The 24,111-nt window shown below is 38.4% G+C and overlaps 1 protein-coding gene across 2 annotated transcripts in view; it reads right to left on the minus strand.

Annotated features, from left to right (window-relative positions):
• Positions 1-24,111, minus strand: part of thoc2 (THO complex 2) — a 119,606-nt gene that overhangs the window by 12,460 nt on the left and 83,035 nt on the right. The window contains exons 24-33 of one of the 2 annotated variants that reach the window (XM_079630205.1): positions 22,943-23,084; positions 22,687-22,844; positions 18,132-18,260; positions 17,678-17,809; positions 15,386-15,570; positions 12,406-12,593; positions 9,312-9,414; positions 7,094-7,470; positions 5,289-5,347; positions 4,050-4,085 (exon numbers count right to left, since the gene is read on the minus strand). In XM_079630205.1, coding sequence (XP_079486331.1) covers positions 4,050-4,085; positions 5,289-5,347; positions 7,094-7,470; positions 9,312-9,414; positions 12,406-12,593; positions 15,386-15,570; positions 17,678-17,809; positions 18,132-18,260; positions 22,687-22,844; positions 22,943-23,084 — 1,509 coding nt within the window. Of the gene's footprint in view, positions 1-4,049; positions 4,086-5,288; positions 5,351-7,093; positions 7,471-9,311; positions 9,415-12,405; positions 12,594-15,385; positions 15,571-17,677; positions 17,810-18,131; positions 18,261-22,686; positions 22,845-22,942; positions 23,085-24,111 lie in introns of both variants that reach the window. The other variant, XM_079630204.1, reaches the window with a different exon arrangement.

Below are 24,111 nucleotides of genomic sequence, written 5' to 3' on the forward strand. Positions count from 1 at the left end.
CACACACTGATTCCTCTGGTCCGAATCAGCTGATGAAACAAACCAAACTGCAGTCACGTGACAACATCCACATCACTCGTTGGCCGGATGTGTCTTGAACGTATTCCCAAAGCTGCACTTCGATTGGTCAGAATTAGGGTGCTTTCACACCTGCCTTGTTTAGTTCGGTTGAATCGCACTAGAGTTCGTTTTCCGAATGTGTGCGGTTCGTTTGGGCAGGTGAGAATGCAGCAATCGCACGCGGGTGCGCACCAAAAGCGGACCAAACAAGCGTACCGAGACCTCCTCGGAGAGGTGGTCTCGGTACGCTTTCAAACGAACTCTGGAGCGGTTCGTTTGTGGTGAGAACGTGATCCGACCTCGAATAGACCCAACTGCCAAATAACTGCGCATTTTTGGACTAAACCAGCTGCCGTAGTCAGCCGCGCTGTGCATTATGTCAATGTTTAGCAATATTAATGCTGCGTGCATTGCATAAAACATTATTTTCAAGCCGCATTCTCGCTTCATTCTCAAATGTTATTGTTTGCCTTAAGTGGAGTAGACAAACTATATAATAAACTATGACGAGGGATACAATCAGCCCACAAAGTCATTTCTCCATAGTAAAAAATAATTTTCCTCCTCTTTGTTTACTTCCGTCAGTTCTGTTGGAATTTTCCCGCACGTTAATTCTGACAATCGAAGTGCAGTTATGAAAATACGTTCAAGACCCATCTGGCCAATGAGTGATGTGGATGTTGTCACGTGACTGCATTTTGGTTCGTTTCATCAACTGATTCGGACCCAGAGCAATCAGTGTGGTGTGAAAAGGAACCAAAACGCCTGAAAAATGCTACAAAGTATAATTTTTCTACCTTGGTCCGGACCAAATGAACCGAACTACAGATGTGAAAGCACCCTTAACGTCTATAATCTATAAACGAGGCTCCGCAGCTCCTCACGACGCCAAGCTTGTCCACGAGCTGCCAAGTGCAAACTGTCAACAAACATTAGTCCTCATCCCATAATGCACAGCGCAGCTGTGTCCAAAATTTATTTATTATAATTTTTTTAAGCATTTTTAAGCCTTTATTGTTATAATTTTGATGATCATGGCTTACAGTTTATGAAAACCCCAAATTCAAAATAGGAATATTGTGGAAAGGTTTTCATAAGCTGTAAGCCACAATAACAAAATTATAACAAAGGCTTGACATATCTCACTTTGCATGTAATGAGTCTATATAATATATTAGTTCCACCTTGTTGGATTAGTTGAATTACTGAAATAAATGAACTTTTGCACCATATTCAAATTTTTCGAGTTTCACCTGTATACACACACTGTATAAATAATACAGTAGACACTATATTTCTATTTTACATTTACGCGTAATTATGTTTCTGTACGTGAACACTTCTGTTAGACCTTACTTAATTTGTAACTTTGTTAAAGTGTATTTATCTTTTTTTTTTTTTTTTCTTGCTGATCACAAAAATTATCTGATAATTAGACAAAAAAAAGGTTTTGTGATCCGTTGAATCACTAATTTGTAACCTAAATAATTTATAAACATGCATCAATATGTTTCTAAATATGCAAATTGTTGTTAATTTCGATGTCAAAATAAAAGTTTAAACCTTCGCTCTGAGTTTGCATTTTTTGATGTCCACATGTTCTTTTTCAAGAAATTACAGTGGCTGCAGCATTTCTATCTACAAAATATCTACTCTATTTCTATTCTACTCCACAAAATAATGACTCAAATACCAAAAAATCGTTAGTGACAGCTGCATTGTTTGGATTTTGTGTCTTTCAGTCAAACTAAAGTCAAATATTTCAATGAAAAATAAAAAATTCTTCTTCTTAGAAAGTGTTAAAATATTGTCTTGCCTCGTGAACCCAATATCATACATCTCGTCTTGTGAGCCAAGTGTATCAAACACAACCCTAATATATTTCTATCATAATTTCTTCAAAATAAACTTTTATTTTGACAGGTTGTCATGAAGACCTTTGAGTTTGTGTGATGGTCGTCTGATAGTTTTATCAAATGAGCTCCTCACTCACACAGAGACATGTAGACTTGAGATTTCATCCAGTGGATGCTCACACTGGTGGTGTTGAGGAGAGACGCCTGACGTGATTGTTAAGCGCTTTGGGTGTACAGTAGTACATAGGAAAGCACTATATAAATGCCTCCATTCATTCATATTCTAAACAGGATCTTTCTGCATTAATACATTAGCCCATGTCATGATTTGATTAAGTGTACAGTCCTACTTTTGATTTATTCATCCAAATTATGTCAAATTCTGTGTTTATTCCGCATTATACTCTTATTCTGCAATTCCAGCCACATTTTCCGTATCAGGAAATCATAGTGTCTCATTAGGACACCACAGGAGTGTTTAAAGTTCTCCAAGAAACGCAGCCACATGTGTGCACATCTAAAGCACTCATACAAACAATGTCTAACTACACTGCGTATTTGGCCATCATAGATAGATTTTGAGACAAATACTGCTTCCCTAACATAATTTGGCTTATTGTTTTATGTTTACAGCAAATACTTTTTAAGCGGGCCGCTTATCTTGGCCAGGACACTCCTGTAAAAGAGATTTTAATCTCAGTGAGGTTTTCTCCTGGCTAAATAAAGGTAAATAAATAAAAAAAATACCACATGGGTATGAAAAAAAATAACTTTCACTCTCCGGCCAATTTGGCTACTAGATTTTTAAGTTACCAGCCATTCAGAACCTCTTCTAGCCAAAAAAAAAAAAATGAAACAAATTAATATATAAGCTAGCTGTTAATCTGGTCATTTTTTTGACAAATTATTACATTGGGATTTCATACATTAAAGGTATAGTGGAAGATTTTCTTTTTCCGGGTGGATCATCAAGACTATTGGTCCTCCTAGTTGTCAATCATTCTGGTGATATGTTTACGTAAGGCCGTTGTACGTGCTCATCCCGAGGTAGTTTTCACTTTCTGCGCATGCGCGCTCTCAGGTGTATATGTGTGGTGAGCTACGGTTTCAGCCATTCATTGAAGCTCGCCGTTCTCACCGTTTTTTTTTTCAAAATGTCTGAGGGTCGCAAGAGAAAAAGTGTCTACGAATTGTATGACAAGAAGAGAAAGGCCTCTGAAGACAGAAACAAGACCAGAGTGTTTCTGGGAGAATATTTCACACGCTGGCGTGCGCTAAAAGCACAGGTTGGGCTGATGCCTCAGTCACGAAGTTTCTACTCGACAGGTAAAGTTTGTCATGCTATTTGGAGAAATACTTTAAAATCACTGCTAATAAAAGTTAATGTAAGCTATGATTAGCGTAGCTAGCCCTGGCACAAGTCACGCACCGCGCAGACACAGTACACATCTCAATTTGTCTAAAGTAGCCTTATGACCAAATGGTAAAAGGTATCACGCTGAAATGTTATAAAACCTTTCAGGTTTTGGAGAGGGCGGTTCTTTTCTAAAATTCAGGAAAATCTTCCACAATACCTTTAATTTCTTATTCAAACTAAATCCAGCCGTCTCTTCCCTTCCTCTTTCATCCTCATCACCCAAACTGTGTGTTAGGTGGACAGATCAATACAGTACAAAGCAGAACATCAAAAAAATGTAGGATGCTGAAAAATAATGTATTTTCTGTTAACCAAATGTTTTTTAATCTTCGCTTATTGCTTCACTGCAAATGAACAAGCGCGCCGGTATTTGTTGTGTAGTGACGAATGTTCAAGTATGCCAGTTATGTGCAGATTCTGCGCAATACGCTGTATTTAATGTATCTTGAGTATTTGTGTGCTTGAGTATTTGCGTTAAATCTGCGCAGATTCGGCTAACACGAAATTCCCCAGCAAAGTGAGTAAACACAATAAGTAACACGCCAAATTGGCTAGAGATTTAACAGCATTACCCGCCACAGTTGATTTACACCCGCATTTTTACATGCCAATATTGGGCACAAGATGCATTTATTCTGATTGTTTGAATGGTTTGGTTAGGCAGTTTACTAGGTGTGGAGACACATTCAGAGTAGAGGGTTGAAAAAGGTCCAAACCTTTGAAGCAGAGTCCTTGAGGTCGTTGAGATTGTCCTGTAGGAATGAATGGAGATGACAGATGAGCTGGAGAGGATGGCACACAGCAGCAGAAAGGGTGGGGGAGGCTGGCCGTCACTCAACACATCCCCATAAAGACCTTCAAAGACTACAACTTTCACATGGTTAGAGATGAAGAGACTGGACTATGGGAGCCTAGCGTTAGTCTACACTCTCTCAACCTACATGTGCTTGGAGAACGGCACTGCATCAACTGAGCATTAACTCGTATCTTTGGTCTAAAATAGAGAATACATTCTGAAAACTAACTATGGGAGTTCATGAAGATGATTAAACAAGCTAAACTCATCTAGGATTCATAAATAAAGGGAATAGAAGGAGGTCATGTACACTTTGGTATGAGGCATCGCTCATAGAAAATTGCAACAAGATTCCTGGTCACGGAGAGACAGATCCCTCTGGGAAGGCCATGCCCGCACTTTTTTCCTGGTTGCCTTTCTCTAGTTGCTGGTGACGCGCCATTCTCTGGATGCTGAGGAGTCGTCCGCTGGCCACTCTTGCTGAAAACACTTCCATGGCAGAGAGCGAATCAGGCACGAAAAAAAAAAAGCAAGCGGTGGTGAAGCTGAGCATATTCTTGTTGCTGATCCCAGATCTGTGACGCAGAAAAACATTCCAGCTCCTCCAGGAGTCGCAGGCGTGAAGGGGTTTCTTCCAGTGGAAACATTCTCTCATCTCCATGTTTATTAAAAAAAAAAAAAAAAAAAACGTATCCGTATTTATATTTCTTACGTTTTGCTTTCCTCAGCAAGTAATATGCAATGATTCGGGAAAAAGAAAAAAAAAAATCTCAAAAAGGGTGATTTACAAAAATAAATATTTATATTTACAATCTTACAAAAAAAAAGTGCGGTGTACGAAAAGGAACAACTTGTGAGGCACTTGGGAAGATTCTCTTAGCAAGTAAAAGTGAGAAAAAACCGGAGCATGTGCTAGAATTTAAGATTTTGGCAAGTCCTTGGAATTTTATCATAAAAATGTGACATCTACTGAAAAATATTTTCCCCCAAAAAATAGTCCATATGATGCAAAATCCCCCCCCACTGCTCTCCTACAACGGCTGGGCTCCAGAGGCCTTCTCTCAAACTCCAATGGGTGACGAGGTTTGGAAAACACGTGATCTCCGACAGGTAGGGACAACAGGAAAGAAGTGCACAGCTCTCCTCAGGCCATACTAACCTTAACTGCAGAGGAGTGCGACGGTGACGAGTGAGTGTCAAGCTTTCGTCTTTTTTGCTCTGCTGAGAGAGGAAATTAAAGGTTCAGTATCTAGAAACGTGTTTTTGCTTCATACAGTATATTGTGCTTTGCTACTGTAGCATAACCACTAACAGTTGAATCTAAATCCAATAAAAGAGCACATCAAGTGGATTCTTTGCTCTGAACTTTTAATTGTATCATTAAATTAAACATTAAACAGAGTCACACAGAAGCGTAATAAACCATATTAGGGGCTTTCGCACCGGAGGAACCTTTTCCTAGAACTGTTGGCACAAGTTCACACTTTAGGCGCAAGTTTGCGATTTTGGCTCAAGTTCTGGCGCAAGTTCACGATTTTGGCGCAAGTTCACGAATTTGGCACATTCCCACCGCAGGAACTAAGAATGATTTTAGTTCTAGGAACTCCTTTTAGAGGAACTAATTTAGCTTCAGAGTCGGTCTAAACCAGCACTATAGGAATTATCCGTGACGTTAGCGTTCGTTTATTGGCCGAACACGCGCGAAACACCAGCACCCGCTATTTTTCAAAAAGCTGTGTAAACACAGATTATAGCCTAACTCTACGAACATGTAAAACAGTGATAGATGAGCCTCTAAACCAGGGGTGGGGAACGTTGGTCCTGGAGGGCCACTCTCTTGCAGAGTTTAGTTCCAACCCTAATCAAACACACCTGAACAAGCTAATCAATGTCTTCAGGATCACTAAGGCTTCAATCAGGTGAGTTTTTTTCAGGGTTGGAGCTAAACTCAGCAGGACAATGGCCCTCCTGGACCAACGTTCCCCACCCCTGCTCTAAGCCTTTACGCTGAGGAGAAAATCCAACGCAACTTTGAGGGGACCAAGAGAAACATGAAAATGCTCAGCAACACTGGACATCAACCACACAGCAAGCGCTAAAACATTTTCATATACGGTTTACTTTCTATGTATAACAGTTCTATCTAATAACGTATTAGACAGGATTGTTAGACAGATCGTAAACTACCGTATTTTCCGGACTATAAGTCAAACTTTTTTTCATAGTTTGGATGGTCCTGCGACTTCTAGTCAGGTGCGACTTATATATCCAAATTAATTCATACTAACTGAGATGAACCAAGAGAAAACACTACCGTCTACAGCCGCGAGAGGGCGCTCTAGTTAGCGGAGTTGTTCAGAAGCGACACCGAGGAAGAACTCAATGGATTCAGTGTTGAGGAATGAGATCAGGAGCTTGGTGAACTTGCTTACCGGTAACTTGTTGGACTCGCTGGCTAATGTTAACTTAGCCTATTCAGCCTCACAGGTATATGTTCTTCATACTATTGTGTAGCTGAATAACTGTTAATGTGTTACGCTAACACACCGGACACCTATTCAGCTGTTGTTCTGTGTGCTATTGTGGAGCTGAATAACTTGCCTTTCCAGATTAAATGTCTGTTCTTGGTCTTGGATTTTGTGAAATAAATTTCTAAATAAATGCGACTTATACTCCGGAGCGACTTATATATGTTTTTTTCCTCTTCATGATGCATTTTTTGACTGATGCGACTTATACTCCGGAAAATACGGTAATGAAGACGGAGACTGTGAGCACTGCGTGTAAATGCCGTCAAAATAAGTCACAACAACAAGCGCGGCTGACGTCACTTCAGATGTTCCTACTGGCGGTGCGAATGCAACAGGAAAACGTTCGTAAGGGAACCATTATTTCTCGGGTAACAACCCTAACTAGCACTAGCCGGTGCGAAAGCCCCTCTTGGAGCAGTTGGAGCCGGCTTACCCCGTTCAGACTCGACTCCCTCGGATCTGGGCACGAGGGACTTCAGGCTCCCGGCGCCAGCGCTCTTCTCCGGCTTGCTGCTTTCCTTTGTCTTGCCGTCGCCGGACACGTCGCGCTCCTTGGGCCACTCTTTTTCAGCAGATTTCCCGTCGATCTTGCTCTTCTCTTCCTTCTTGTCCTCCTTCCTCTTCTCCTTCTCGGCCTTGGGCGTCTTCTCCTTGCTGTCGATGGGCTTCTCCTCCTTGGATCTTTCCTCCTTCTGTTTGTCCTTCCCTCCTGCCTTGGCCTCTGGAGTGCTTCCCGGGTTCTTTTCCTTCTTATCCTTTTTCTCCTTAGTGGTCTTCTCTTTATCTTCCTTCTCTTTGCTCCCTTTAGTGCTGTGGAGAGATCAGGGATCAACTGAAGTATTCTGAAATGCTTCATTTACTTTTTTAAAGCTTTGAAACCATTAAAAAAATGAGGTATTTGATGGCTTTCATTAAGAAATGGCATATATATATCAAAGAACCCCATGCTAAATATTGTTAAAAAGATTCAAAAAGAGTTGGGGATTGACACAATGGATAGACACAGCTGGTAAAATGTTACATAATATTTAAGATCTAATAAAACTGGTCTCCCTTGACTTTTTTAAAGGAACGAAGGCTTAAAGTCGAGGCATAAATCTTATGTTGTTTGGGGAAAGAGTGATGTTAGATAAACTCTTATCTAATATAAAATTAATGAAGGGAAAGTAGTAGTTTTAGAACAGAAAAACATCTGCATACAAGCCCTCCCAAAATGAGCTTGGCTTTGAATGCATTCAACATTTTTTGGCACATATTAAATTACAATAGTAAAGAGTAAGCTTATTTTTTGTTGTAATTGTATTTCATTTATTTCTCTCTTTGTTTTCCATCTTTTCTCTCTTTAGTTATGATAAAGTATCATATTCATCCACACAGTCAGAGCCGAAGCTAGTTGTTTATTGACTGCTAGAGGGCCAAAAGTTACATAGCATAACTTAAGTTTATCTACTTGAATACAAACCAACATCCGGCCTCAAATTTTTATTTTATTTTTTTATGTACGTTGTGCTTTCTAGAAGACAATAATCATAAATACGGTTAACTAGTATTTAGAGGTTTCACATTTAAAATGCCATGTTGCAAATATTGAAAATCTAGTCAAAGAATATTATATCAGTTTGACTGGTTGACTAGGAGATCGTTTAAGATTAACCACCTCATTTCACTAGTTTTTCAAGATGGCGGAACAACATGAAAGCCTTCTTGGTCTTACCTGTCCCACGTAAATAAAGATAAGAAATTATTCACTTATGAGGATAAGTCAGATCATTGGCAGAGGTAATTGTACACCAATGAGGACATATTTATGAATAAAGACATTGATTTTAGCTAATAAAATACTTTAAAAAAAACTACACAGTGTACCTTTAAGATTAACCACTGCCTACTTATAGGAGATAATTTAAGAGATAATTTTGACTCACAGAATTTAAGGCCTGTTTGATGTTCCCTAATTGCTGATACGCAAATCAATATAACTAGCCGAAGTGAAACTAGTCTGCACACATGCAAAAATGAGATGAAAAGGAAAATGTCTGGAAGCTAACATTACGCTAACTGTTTTCTAAAAGCCCCTGAGCTTTGAATTCTCTTGACTTTTTTTTTTGTTCGTTACGTAAACAGAGCACATCGTGACCTCTCGGGTCTTCTCATCACAGGTGAATTACATATCCCTGGCTATGCCACTTTCCCTGACCCCACCAAACCTGGTTAAAACACTCATAAAGCCATAACAATCTCATTTCATTCACACAATTCCTGAATGGAAATTAATGGGGACCTTTCTTCCCCCAGTCTCCCAGCGACTCCCATTGAAGTGTTTCTATCGAAATGATGTTTTACACAGCCAATTTGATGGGCCATCGTGCAATTGTGTGTTGTAACAGCCATGCCTTTCAGAGATGGTTCCTTTCAAGACATTTCTCTCTGCAATTGCTCAGTTTAATAGAATTGTAAGAGGATTCTTGCCTGGAACACTGTTCAATTTGATTACACAGTTCATAAGGAAGGGAGACTTTGATAAAGGATTGATTTATTTGGCGAGTAGTTTGAAATAATAAGCCCCTGCTAAACTTTCTCACCCCAGGGCTTTAACTTTTAATGAGATTATGTAAGAGATGAGAGCAGTACATCATCCCGGGGTTCGGTACCTGTTTGGCGTGCTGTTTCCGTTGCTGCTGCTCACTTTATTGGCTGCGGTGCTGTTCTTGCTGGCAGTTTTCTGAGCCGCCTGAGATTTGTCCTTGGATTTATCTGCAAAAACACCAAGCCGACATGCACGTCACACAAGGGCAGACCTCATTATTTTGTCCATACCTACCAAACGTGACAGACTAATTGACAGAAAAAAGTCAAATTGAGCCAATGTTCGGTGAAATAGTGAAGTAGTTGTGGAATTTGCTCTTGATTTAAATACACACTCCGCTATAAACACTGATGATGCCTGGAAATTGCAAGCATCCTTAGTGTGCCTTTGAAATCTCATTAAAAGTGAATGAAAAACAGATCGTGCTTCACGGAAAGTAAATTATTTAAACGCATCTGAAAATGTCCTTTGGGATTTAAGAGAAAAAGTCAAAGAGAGACAGGGAAGAATGGTCATTTTACAGCAGCGTACCGAAAGGGTTATGCTAACACATGGGATTTTAAGATTTTAAACAGCATTTCGTGGCCATTTCATACACACTGAGTGCTGGTAAATTATGCTCAAAGCAATTAATATCACAGCTACTAATGGGAGGTAGAATTTAAGTGATGATGGGGGATTTCTACAATGCATCAACACCATGTTTCATAATAGAGGTGCTGTTACTTGGGTTGTATGTGGTTTGTAGTTTAGTTGGACTGTTTTAGTGCCAAACATAGCAGTTTGCACACTTTTAAAAGGTTGTCACACTGCTTCCAGCAAATCCAGGTGTTACGACCCACTCACGACATGACTTAGGCATTTCCTAAAGTGGATATACACTACTAGAGTTGCACGATTAATCGTTAAAAAAACGGTGTCTCAATTAAAAAACCTACGTGATCTTATTCCTAAATGACAACGATTCGTCTATATTTATTAAACCGCTGACAACTACGATCACGGCGAACATGCAGTGTTGCTAAATGGCTTTAAACTATAAGACTAACCGTGTTGAGCTATATACAGGGTTCCTACAGGTTTCTTCAAGTTAAATTAAAGTCTTTTTAAGACCATTTATGTAAAAAATTAATACCTATTTCACGTCCCTACCAGCAAAGAAAAACAAAATCCTTGAACTTGTGTTCATTTATTTTTCAAAAGTGGAATGGGTAAAAGATGATAAGCCAAGCAGGTGTGAAAAATAAAAACATTTCAGTAGGCCACAAGAAAGTTTGCCGAACAATGTTAAGTTGTTTTTTAACATTAGCTAGCTACTTATTCCATGCTGGGAATATGGGGAACTGAGAGACCCCTGAACAATAAACATCGAAAATCAGAACTCAACAATAAATTAAATTGTCTGTGAAAAATACAATACGGAGAAGTTACATATAGCACAATTTACAAGACCCAGACATCAAAATTCAAGTCTTTTTAAGGTATTATTTCCAAATTAATAAAATCAATGGTTTTAAGGCTTTTTAAGACCCCGCGGGAACCCTGTATATAACAAGATATATTTAAAAAAATTGTCTGTAAAGGTATTCAAATAGTTGTTCCCTTGTCTAATAAAATACATAAAATATAAAAGCATCTTTGTTGTTTCCAAGGTTTCTACTAAAGTAAAACCGGATATCGATGGTAACGCAGATATGGCAGCATGCACTGGTTAAATTAGATGATTTCTGTTGGAAACATTTGGGATAATGTAAGTGCAAAAGTAAACAAATTATATAATATTTGAATCCAAAAATCTCAACTTATAGTGCCTTTAAGAGACTTTAAAAAACAATAAAAAAAAAATCTGACTGACCAAAAACTTCTGAATGGAAGTGCAATTTCTTAAAGTCTCGATTGTAATCAATTTTATCATCCCCTTTGATCACCAAAAATTATATATTTAAACGTTTTTCATAGAAAAAAAAAACATTGTCATGCCTTAAAATAGTTTGAATGCAACTCAACACCCTTGCCTCATTTAGTATATGAGAATCTATGAATATGCAAATTATGTTGATCTGATTGGTTACAAGGTAGTATGTGACGTCAGAAACACCAGCGATTTCACACCGTGTTTTTGAGACTGTCTTTGGTTCACTGCAGTTTTAAGGAGAAGCAATGGTGTTGACGACACATACGGGTGGGTGTGTCTTAACGCACATTAAAAACATCACATAGACATATAAACAACATTAAAAGCTGGATTTTCAACAGAGGGGGACTTTTTTTATTTTTTGCAACCAGCTCTAGCCTTTGTTCTTCAAAACAACTTAATCTCCAAGTTCAAGCATCTTCTTGGTCATCATGGCTCTAATTTCTAACCTCCCGTTTAATTTGTAACCCCTCACATCGTCACTGATATTAGGATGCAATCAAAAACCATTTGATTCAAAAGCAACATGGGTTTTTGTACCCCGTTAACAATCAAGATCAATTTACTAGAGGAGTAAAATGACATAAGATATAAAGTCTTGTTTTCTGGGGAAATAAATAAAACTTAAGTGAGTTTTTGCTTAAAACAAGCTAAATTATCAACCAATGGGGTAAGAAAAGTAATCTTGTTTCTGTTTGAATTAAGATTATTTTTCTTACCCCATTGGCAGATAATTTAGCTTTTTTTAAAGCAAAATCTCACTTAATTTTGATGAATTCCCCCGGAAAACAGGACATATCTTCTCATTTAGTAAATGCATCTTGATTTAAGAATTTTTCTATATTTGGACTGGAAACAAGACAAAAATACTAGGTAAGAAAAGCATCGTTTGCAGCCTCTCTACAGCCGTGGGGTTGCACAGAATCAGTTTCTGAAGAGCCTGAAGTCACATGACCTGCACTGCTGTTGTGATCAATCCTCACGGTGTGCTTGTTTCTGTGTTAATGGGTCTGTGGGAGGCTTTTCTGTTCTAATATCCTCGGCAGTTTTACCCCAATTCACACAGTAATTGCAATTAACTCCCTCAGGGTGGCAATTCCCACAGCGAGTGTTGTACGCCATGGCAACGTGTTTCATTTTAAATGAGTGTCAAGACGCTCTCAATAAATGGACAAACAAGCCCAGATGCTACCAAATCAATTCCTAGACAAAATCCTATTGGAAATTATTCAAATGGAGTCACCTGAGTCGTCGACGGCCCCGTCCTCGGCTTTGCCAGCGCTGGCAGCCGCAGTGTTCGCAGGTTTGCCCGTGTTGCCCGGCCCGTTCTGCAGAGTGCCAGGCGTGGCGCTGCGCACTGGCTGCTCCTTATGGTGGAACTCATTTTCAGGCACCATGTGCACTTTCCTGCCTTTCAACTGGCCAGAGTAGCTGCAAGTCACACACACGGTTAAAATCACGGCAGATGGCAATCAAAGTGTAATGCTTGCAACACAATCACTCAGAAATGGGATGGAATCAAAAAGAAATCCTCAAGAGGGGTTGTGCTCATTGAAACAAAATTAACGCAGCTAGATTGGTGTATTTGAGAGAGGCTGAACACAAGGTTTAATCCCCTTCCTTCATTTCTTGTTGATTCCTCGTGTCTACAGAGAAACACACAGAACAGGGCCCGCGTCTGCCCAATAAGCGGAGGTGTGCGGAGAAATCCCACTGGTGGCATGAGCGCAACACAATTACGTCAACTGTTATTACGACTTCTGCAATGCAAGATATGCCAATTAAAAACAAATCAGTTCCTTGTTATGAAGGGACACCTAATCAATTTGCAAATACATGACATCAACTTTTTCTGTAAACCACGTGACTAAACTAAACGACAACGGTTTAAAAGTTTTGTTTTTGATAACATTAGGTCGCTTCTGCTCACCAAGGCTGCATTTATTTGATCAAAAATACAGTAAAATCTGCAATATTGTAAAATTTTATTACGATTTAAAATAACTGATTTATATTGTAATATATTTTAAACATATTTTGATCAAAGCTGGATTTCCAGCATCATTACTCCAGTCTTCAGTGTCACATGATCCTTCAGAAATCAGTATAATATGATTATTTGATTCTCAAGAAACATTTCTGATTATCATCAATGTTGAAAACAGTTGTGCGGATTAATATTTTTGTGGAAACTGAATTGTTTTTCAGTATTCTTTGATGAATATAAAGCAAACAAAGCATTTATTTGAAATAGAAATCTTTGGTAACATTATAAATGCATTTACTGTCACTTTTGATCAATTTTATGCGCCATTGTGGGAAAAAAACTTATTATTTCTTACTGAATCTGACTGATCCCAAATTTTGAAATGGTAGTGTATGTGTGCAACATTATGACATGGCAGTAACATCCCGCGAGCTTCGGAAACACCTTTAACAAGCTCATTTAAAGAAGCGGACTACAATAATACTTCATTCAACACTAAAATATCAACAAAAAGTTAATAAAATCAAATATTTGTGAACTTTGTTTCCCGCCAGTAGCTATTGGAGTCATTGAGTTGAATCTCCCAAGCGAGTCGTGCTGAAAGTTTATTTTAGGATGTTGTCTTAAGACGTACTTTAGGCAGTGTCATACGTGAGAACAGCAGTTGCTCTTGGGAATCACTGAGGCATGATCAAGTCCTCGTCACTAATTCCAGCTCCAGTGGAGCGAAACGGCCCATTACACTTGATAATTGATCAGATTGTCTCATGACACCGAAGGCCTTCCGGTTGGAAACGTCTGAAAGGACTGTGTTCATTAAGCAGCAATGAAGAGGCTCTTTAAGAGGCCAAACCTTCTCTTGCCCTTCTGCTTGGATTGATGGCACTGATTTATGAGCCCTCAACAAACCTCATCGCTTCTCATGTGCCTGTGAAGACCAGGCACTCTGGACGGTACCAGTCCGACACATTTAATCAATCCCACTGCGGCGCGTATGCTAAAAGCGGCAGGAAAGAGCACAGAATAAATCTGCCGTAATGTGGATAACCTCTGCCAGGAGAGACGCCCGCTGATAGTTAAGGAACAGCTGATGGTTGGCATAGGGGGACTTCCCTCATTAATGATTTATTCCTGCAATTAACAGTAATGTTTTAGGCCTACCTGCACTTGCACATTGTAAGACGAAGTGGATTTATTGGTTCCCAGTATCCCCAGCGGTTCATTTAGGAAAACCAGCTCAAGGCTATGAGTGAATATATGGAGAAACTGTAACCAGATTCATTTGTTGGCAGATTGTCAAAGACTTGCGTAAAGAGATATATTTTTCTTTTTTGCTGAGATTCAAGACTTCGTCTGAGACTTCATTAAGGATTTTCTCAAGAACTGGGATGAAAAAAAAAAAACAGTGACCTTTGTAAGGATTGGACTGAAAGTGATTTTTGCAATATGGTGAGGGAAAAAAATTATAATAAAATGGCGGTTTCAAATCATTACGTCAAAGCCTTTCAAAGATACAGACTCACTTCCTGTGATCGACTCTCCTTGCCCAAATTTGATGTCACAAGCAAATGATTTAGTAAATCGGAAATGTAAATAACTTTTGATTATGATCAACTGTCAGAAATGTATGATTGTATGATCCATGTACGATTGAAAATTAAAATTGGCAGAGAATTTATAATCGTGTCACTCAATCATTAATTTTCTCTCTCTCATTTTATAATTGTATTGTGTGATTTATTTTAAGATAAATGTACTTCAAAATATTTTGTAAAGAGTAAACAGTAGCCGTTTCAAAGCTAGATGTGTAAAAGGGGAAGGCAAATATAAGTTAGCTTCCTTTTTTTTTCAATTTTTTTTCTTTTCGTTTGAACATGCTGAGATTTTGTTCTTATTATTTTTTGTTAAAATATGTTCTGTTACTAATGATCATGTTCTGAAGAGGAAAAATAAAATAAAAATAAAAATGTATTCATTCAGTTTGGTTCAAACCTCAACTAAACTGTGACGTTGGCATAGTAATTATGAAGCGGCATCATACGCAGTTATAATAGATCCTGCACACCTTCTGAAAGGAAGCCACTGGACATTTCCAATAGCTTAAAACGAAGCAAGTACAATCGAAACGTGGAGAACTATATGAACTACCACCAGTTAGACTCCTGAAAGTGAAAGATAACCAGTGTGGTGAAAGCACTTCATAATGCTGAGGCCAGCCGGCTCTCGGCTCAGTTACCCCATGGCTAACGCATAGAGATCGGGCCTCTTCTCTTTCTCCTCCTGGCAGATCTTGTGAACGCGGCACTCCAGAGCCTGGCCCAGGTTCAGCACCTTGGGGTACCAGGGCAGGATCTTGGTGAGCACGATCAGGATGTTGCGGATGTGGGTGTACTCGCCCGTCTCCAGGCAGTGAACAGACGCCTGAGGGAAGAACCATAGCTTTTCTATACAGAGTCCGTTACAAAAACACACATTTAGGCAAAACACAAAGCCTGATATAAATAGTCTGTAATTCGAAATCAGTTTTTGTGTAGTTATGCATACTCGATATCTCATGGCACAACACCATCACGAGGACATGGCTATCAAACATTATCCTTTGAAAAACAAATGAAAAATCCTTAAAGACTTGAACATGATTTTAGTTTTGTGCAGTTTGCATTAAACAATTCAGCCCGTTTAGCAGAATTAGGAGGAAAATATTCATAAATTAATTAATTCATGAATAAAATGTATGATAGCACTTCACATTAAGGTTCATTAGTTAATCATTTACGAACATGAACTAACAATGAGCAATACATTTGTTATTGTACTTAGCAAACTTTTGAAAACGGGTTTCAAAGTTTAAGTCTCCATGTAAACAATAAAAACGTGAACCTCTGAAGACGATGAAGTCATGCACACGCATATTACGTGTTCAGTCTATAGTGTTTCATCGCCATCTACTGGCCTGGCAGCAGAATACAGCGTTTTTAGGCGTTTTCGCGGATCTGTGTGAATGGGGATCGTTTTGACAATGGTATCGTCTGTACACTTTAAGCATATTGTTGTCGTGCTATCAAACATTATGTTTTGAAAAATAAATGAAAAATCCTTAAAGCCTTGAAAGATTTTAAAAGTTTAAAAGTTTTGTAGTTGCATTAAACAATTCGGCCTGTTTAGCAGAGTTAGGAGGAAATATTAATAAATTAATGAATTAATTAATAAAATATATGGTAACACTTTACAATAAGGTTCATTAGTTAACATTCGTTAATCATTTACTAACATGAACTAAAAACGAGCAATACATTTGTTACACTATTTATTCATCTTTGTTAGCGTTAGATAATAAAAATCCAGCTGTTCGTTCATGTTAGTTCACAGTGCATTAACTAATGTTAACAAATCCAACATTTTATTTTAATAATGTTAATATATATATATATATATATTAGGGGTGTAACGGTACATGTATTCGTACCGAACCGTTTCGGTACAGGACCTTCGGTACGGTGCACATGTGCACCGAATGCAATCTTTCACGTAAATTAGGCTAGTTTAGTGTGCGGATTCTGCGGAACATGCGTCAATTCCGAGTTTCCACACAAACATATTAAGTGTCGGAAGTCTCCGCGTTGTGTTGCCATAGATATCGAAGAGCTTTGTAGATAATGCGTGTTGCACTTGCGCTTGAGCTTGAGCGCGTGAATTTTTTTTTTCCTCCAAAACACTTCAGCGGAAATCCCGCCCTGCAGCTGACTCTAAAGTTTTCATTGGTCATGCTCATGTCAAACAATCACCTGATCCCTAAACCTACCCGTCACTGTAACCTAAACCAATGAAATCGGCTGCAGGGCGGGATTTCCGCTGAAGTAGTTAAAAAAATTAATTAAAAAAATTCACGCGCTCAAGCTCAAGTGCAACGCGCACATCTACAAAGCTCTTTGAGAACTACATACAAGTTGGGATTGGTAATGCTGCACTCACTGTCTGTAATCCATAGTTATTTATATTATTCATTATATTCTATGTGATATTGGTTTAGGAGTATTTTATTTAGTGGAGAACTTTGCAGCTGTATTTTATTCCTTATTATTTTTTTATTTTATTAAATATATATATATATATATATATATATATATATATATATATATATATATATATAAATAATATTAAAACGTTAATAATAAATATATATATTATATTTTATAAAAAAAGTGTTTAAAAAAGTGTAAACAAATTGTAACAAAAAAAAAAGTTTATAGTAAACATTCAAACAACCAGCAGTTTAATGTTTGCATTTCTTTCCCATACTGTACCGAAAATTAACCAAACCGAGGTACGTACCGAACCGTGATTTTTGCGTACCGTTACACCCCTAATATATATAAAATATAAAAAAAGAGTAATAAATTGTTCATTCTTATTGTTCATTAACGAATGAACCTTATTGTAAAGTGTTACCAAATATATAAATGTTGAATCACACAGCTCTATGAAATGATATCACACATTTTTGTTGTCTAAGGAGCGCGACACTAACTTTAGTCAACTTGTAATGCCATTTGTGGACAACATGCCGGAAATTCTCATAGTCCAGCTGATCTGCTTTGTTCCCTCCGTCGAAACCACTGGCTCGGAAAATAGTCAGGAACCCTGGGTAATTGCCACATTCCTAGAGAAGGAACCAGACACAAATCAGACAAAACAACCAGATAATACCAAAGGTTTCTGACAGGCACCCCAAAACCTCAACACACGTGTGGAGAGAAACTTCTAGCTGGTTAAAGTATGTAAATGTGAAATTGAAGATGATTGAACTCCAGTTTGCTCCTGACGAACACTTAAACACTGATCCTTTAAGGAAGGGACACACTGCCAAGTGGTTCTCTCAGACACCACTTTAGCCTGCACGAGGACACACTAGAGACGGCACTGACAGAATAATTAACCGAGAGTCTAACCGGATGGTCAGCTGTGAAAGCACACACACACACCTTCTCATAGATGGCTCTGTCGCTGTGCCATCGAGTCACAGTCTCCAGCATACAGCAGAGGAAGCGGCCGTAGCGGCGGGACTCGTTCTCCGTGCAGCTCGCCACCGTGTAGATGATGTCCGAGAACACCTAGATCACGACACACACAGGGAACGAGAGGAGGTGTGAGAACTACGTCGTTAAACACATACATAATTTAGATTTAAAACACTTTAGGGAATTGTACATATTTGCATTTGTTAAGACACTTTGTGAAAGCATTGAGCATTTTATGTAAACTGAAATATACTATGATTGTCTTCCGGATGAGACGTTAAAGGTCCTGACTCTGTGGTAAAAAAAAGGCCCAGTGGCCCCATCCATCATGGCCTCCTAATCATCCCTATATACTAGAGATGCATCGATTGACCGGCTGGTGACTGGATTTGGACGATTTTCACATGATCGGCCATGACGGCGACCGGTGTCAGTCTGACATGTGCCGATTTTATGCCGGTCAAATGCACTCGGGTGATGAACATCACGCAACATCAGCATCACACACGTGCACACTTACACCGCAAGCATGAGCGGCTTATTTAATTTATTTATTTAAATACGCTGTATTTTTTTCGCTGTGCATGTTAATCATTGAGCATGCTTTACACCGGGAGCGGGAATATTAAATATTAAACTCGCAATGTTCACACTGCGAGCAGGAGCGTCGCGTGAGCAGCAGTGAAGCGCGGGTTTCGGCGCGAGTCTATTTTTGCTCACGCTCAATTAAAGTGAAAGCACACTTTTGATGGACAAAATAAATATGATTTCACACAAAAAGTGCCCAAAATGCACAGAATTTGCATGTCTAGTGTGTTTTAACAAGAACTGGAGTAGGCTATGTCAGAAAAGAAAACGACTCAAAAATATTTATAGAAAATTTACCCATTTAAACTTGTTTTTATTATTCAGTTTGGGTAAAAGTATATGGTGTTTTATAAAAAAAAATATATATAGAAAATAAACATTTGTGTGTGCTGTAAAGTGGTTAGAAGAAATTAAATCTGAATCGGCTAAAATCGGTATCGGCAGGTCAAACTCAATGAGAAATCAGAAATCGGAATCGGCCTTGAAAAGTGTAATCGGTGCATCTCTACATTATACTGTTAGCCCAGTCGTAACAGAGAGTGAGTCTGGGGAAGGTTCATTCACAGCCCATTTCCAAAGGGGCGTCACCAACAGACGTCGCTCAAATGCCTCTGGGCGCAATTGGACAGACCTAAAACCAATCAGAGCGATCGTTAGTGTAAAGCCCGACTCAACGTTTGTGATTAGTGCCTCGATTTGGAAAAATTGGAAATGGGCATGAATGAGCACTTGCCCAGACAGACTGGCCGAAAGTTCGTCAGGGTTTTCCCAGGCTACTACACTGTAAAGTGGTTGTCTAATCTCCACCAGTAAGCCGGTGTGTGGTGGGTGTTCTGGGTCATCCAGGTGGTGCTGACACTGGTGGTGTTTGAGGCGATCCCCCCCCCCCTCCTCTATATATGTAAAGCAGTGAAAGCTAGATGCTCCCACATTAGCCAGTTTCAAGAAGTTGTTAATAACTCATCTTTTTAAAATTGCTTGTATAAACTGTCATGATTAGTATTTTACTGTGTTATAGTGTAATGATTATTTTTGTATTACTCTTGTACGTCTGCATTTTAATTGTTTTTACTGCCAGTAGCGCTTTGGGTTTTAGAAAAGCACATAATAAATAAAATGTATTATTATTAAAGTGCTTTGAGTACCCAGAAAAGCGCTACATAAATGTAACTGAATTACTCATATGAATGATTAAAAAAAAACAGACCCATGATTCTCTAATGAACATAATGGAAATACATCAAACACTGATAGAAGTACATTAACCATCAGAATGGCAGATCAAGCTTGCATCTCTTTGACTGTAGACACTGGCACATGGCCGTCAAGCTGCTGGTTTCAGTCAGCATGAAATACAAATGGACAGTTCTTGTTTTTGTGGAATGTTGCAGTTTTTTTTTTTCAAATATTTATTTGTTCTTGTTCCAGAAGCCGTTTCCCTCAGATATATACGGCACAACAGGGAAGAGGAGACTATCACAACTTTTATAGCCCTGCAGAAGCACTTTCCAAGAGAAGATCAGCAAAGACGGGTTGTGACTCCTTATGAAGACATTTTCTTATTTTTCAGTGCTCAGCGTTTAACAATTTGTCAGGAGTCTTTTTTTTAACCTTTTTTAACTTTGCACGAGGTTAGTAAATATTTGCAACCTTGAAACCGAAATCTGGGACATGCATGAGCAGTTTAAAAGCCTAATTTGATGATTACATTATTTCATAGCGACTGACATAAAACTGACAAACAAAACTAAAGTCTGGATCAAAGTTTGTTATATATATATATATATGTTAGGGCTGTCCGTTAATCGCGTTATTAACGGCGTTAACGCAAACCCATTTTAACGGCGTAAATTTTTTTATCGCGAGATTAACGCCTAGCACACTTTGTAGTTTTTTTCACATGCTTTTGCAACAACTAGTAACGTTATTAAAACTACAACACCACAACGGATCTAGCAAGACCACAAACAAAACAACAGGCATGCCGCACACACTTGTTTGGGCTTGCGATGCGAACCGGCCAAAGAGTGGACGAGAAGCGCAGCGCCAAGCCGCGTCTAGGACAACTCGTATCGCACATCGGACGCGCACTTTCTCAGTTTATGGCCAGCAATAAAAACGCAGAATGGCGCCGCCGGTGTGTGTACACTCATAGACAATAATGTGTTCGAATTTTAAATACGAGGCGCTGTGCTTCACGTCCGGTGTGCGACCCGCTTTAACGTTACGTTTTGAGTCGATGAATGATGAGCGCGAGACGCCGAAATGGATGCCAATAAGATTCTGAATGAAAAGTGTACTTTTAAAAAGTTGCCAAATGGTTCAATTGACAAGACCAAAGTGATCTGTGTGTTGTGTCGTTGTGAACTGAGCTATCATCGCAGCACGTCCAGTCGGAAATACCACTCGATGGTCAAGCACACACACAGCTGATGCGTTTCTACGCCCACTCGTCAATATCAGTAACGTCACCTCGTCAGTATTTCTTTCACCCTTTTATTGATGGACAGTGTTACATTGTGAGAGAGATTATTTGCTCCAAGTGAGAATGTTACTGTGAAATTGAACACAGTATATGTTGTTTTCAATAAAACACATTTGCACAAAGCAAGCCGATCCACTTTTCCATGTTGATAAGAGCATTAAAATGAGAAAAAATAATGGAACAAAAAGAAATCAAGAGACATTTAGAATAGATAAAAATGTGCGATTAATCGCGAGTTAACTATGACATTCATGCAATTAATTGCTTGACAGCCCTAATATATTTATTTATTTATTTTTAAAACAGAATGGTAACAGGGTTGCATAACCCTAAATTATGTCGTCACTCAGTAGGACCAGATCGTTTCGAACAAATGTTGGTTTGTAGCTATTGAAAACCATATTTCCTATAAATATACATATGTTTGATTATATTTGTGCCAATAACTTGAGTAACAGCGTTGTTACTTACAGCAAAAGTACAAAAATTAAGAACGTGTAAGTTAATTATTTTCTTGTGTTCCCATAATGCTTTAGAAAGTGTCTAAATCATATATTTAATATCTTATATTTTAATTCCACAAAATGATGAAGTAAAAGGGTTTTATCTATAACTTGACCCTGCTGAATATTTAGTTTTCAGTGCATAAGTGAAACTTTCTACAATTAACTTAAATTAAACAAACTTGTGTGAAAATATATTTTTCATACACCTTTTATGTTAGATAATTAGGTAACACTTTACAATAAGGTTCATTAGTTAATATATTAACATGAACTAACAATGAGCAATACATTTGTTACAGTATTTATTAATCTTTGTTAATGTTAGTTAAAATACAGCTGTTCATTGTTCATGTTAGTTCACAGTGTAATAACTAATGTTAATAAACACAACTTTTGATTTTAACAATGTATTAGTAAATGTTGAAATTAATATCAACTAAAATTAATAAATGCTGTAGAAGTATTGTTCATTCTTAGTTCATGTTAACTAATGTAGCTAACTAATGAACCTTATTATAAAGTTACACCGATAATTGTTCAACTTATTAATGGTCCTCTTTCTAAAGAACATGGGATTTGCAGTTACCATATTAAAGGAATAGTTCACTTTAAAATGAAAATGCTGTCATCATTTACTCTCCCTCAAGTAAGAGAGAGAAAAAAAAAAAGGAGACATCAATTAGTAGCCTAAAGTGAAAGTGCCTAAATCATATTGAATATTTTCATCTTTTAATTCCACAAAATTATGTGGAAAAATTATGTTATGTGGCATTTAGTTTTGGAAATTCAGTGCATAACTGAACCTTCCTCCAATTAACTGAACAAAGGCAACAAACGTATGATGTGTGAAACAAGTACACCTTTTATGTTAGAGGATTGTTTAACTTATTAATGGTCTTTAATTGTATTGTTTCAAGAGTCCTGTAAAGTCCTGACTCACTCTGTCGTAGCACAGCAGCGTGCAGAAGTTGGGCGTCTTCTGCTGGTGCACCAGCTCCACGAAGCGTGCGCAGTAAACGGCGTCGATGGCGGAGAACACGCAGCGGGGGAAGATGCACAGCTGCAGGAACTTGGTGATGGTTTCGTTCTTGGTGGATTCTGAAAATAGGGAGAGAAACGGGGTGAGACCGACCCGAGGAGCCCTGGAGAGACTCTGAGAGAGAGAGAGAGAGAGAGAGGGTTATGTGAGGACTCACTGGCGAGTAACCAGTTGTCCTTCTCCAGTTTGAGGCGGTGCAGGACTCTCTGCACGTGCTCCAGCTGCTTCTTCTCCTCCTCCTGCAGCTTGTCCTGCAGAGCTGTGCAGCGCTCCTTCTCTTTCTTCTTTTTGTTCACGGGCTGCAAGACAGAGGACCGTTATATGAGCAACATCGGACTATTCAGCAGCAGCACTTCTCAATCTACAGCCTCACAGCAAGACTATTGTACATCTCAGATGAGCTTCGAGCTTGCACTCCAAGTTGAATGGGATTGGTTGATTTGCCCATAGCAAATTTTGAACACTTTTGATGCAGACGATCCAGGGCTTGACATTAACAACCCACCACATGCGTGTGTGTTTCAGCAGTGGCGTGTAACGCAGTCACTCCTACAGCCACTTCGGCAGGTTGAATTGTATTAAATATGCATTTTTCAATTGTAGTCTTTTAAAAAAGTATCCGAAACAAACTAAGTGCAATGTAGTGTTGTCAAAAATATAGATTTTTTTCATAAATATAATATCCGAAACTCTCCGACAGCGAGTGACACAAAAACCCGCCTCCCTTCACTCACTCGTTCACTTGCTCTGGATGAACACGTGGAACTCGAACAATTAGAATATGGTGCTAAAGTTCATTTATTTCAGTAATTCAACTTAAAAGGTGAAACTAATATATAATATAGACTCATTACATGCAAAGTGAGATATTTCAAGCCTTTATTTGTTATAATTTGGATGATTATGGTTTACAGCTTATGAAACCCCCAAATTCAGAATTAGAATATTGTGAAAAGGTTTTGATAAGCTGTAAGCCATACTCATCACAATTATAACAAATAAAGGCTTGAAATATCTCACTTTGCATGTAATGAGTCTATATAATATATTAAAAGGTGAAACTAAGTTGAATTACTGAAATAAATGAACTTTTGCACCATATTCTTATTTTTCTAATTTCACCTGTGTTTTTGGTGTTACAGGGCATGAATTTCGGCGTTAGATTGTGTGTATTAAGCATAATTTTATTGATTCCCACACATAGACAAGTATATTGGCTAAATAAAACATAATGGAACTGTGCATCAGGTCTTTCTTTCTTTCCTTTATTTATATAGCACAAGTAAACAACAGAAGTTGACCACTGTGGTTCACATAACATAGATC

Source organism: Phoxinus phoxinus, assembly GCF_949152265.1.
Source record: "Phoxinus phoxinus genome assembly, chromosome: 12".
NCBI lineage: Eukaryota > Metazoa > Chordata > Actinopteri > Cypriniformes > Leuciscidae > Phoxinus > Phoxinus phoxinus.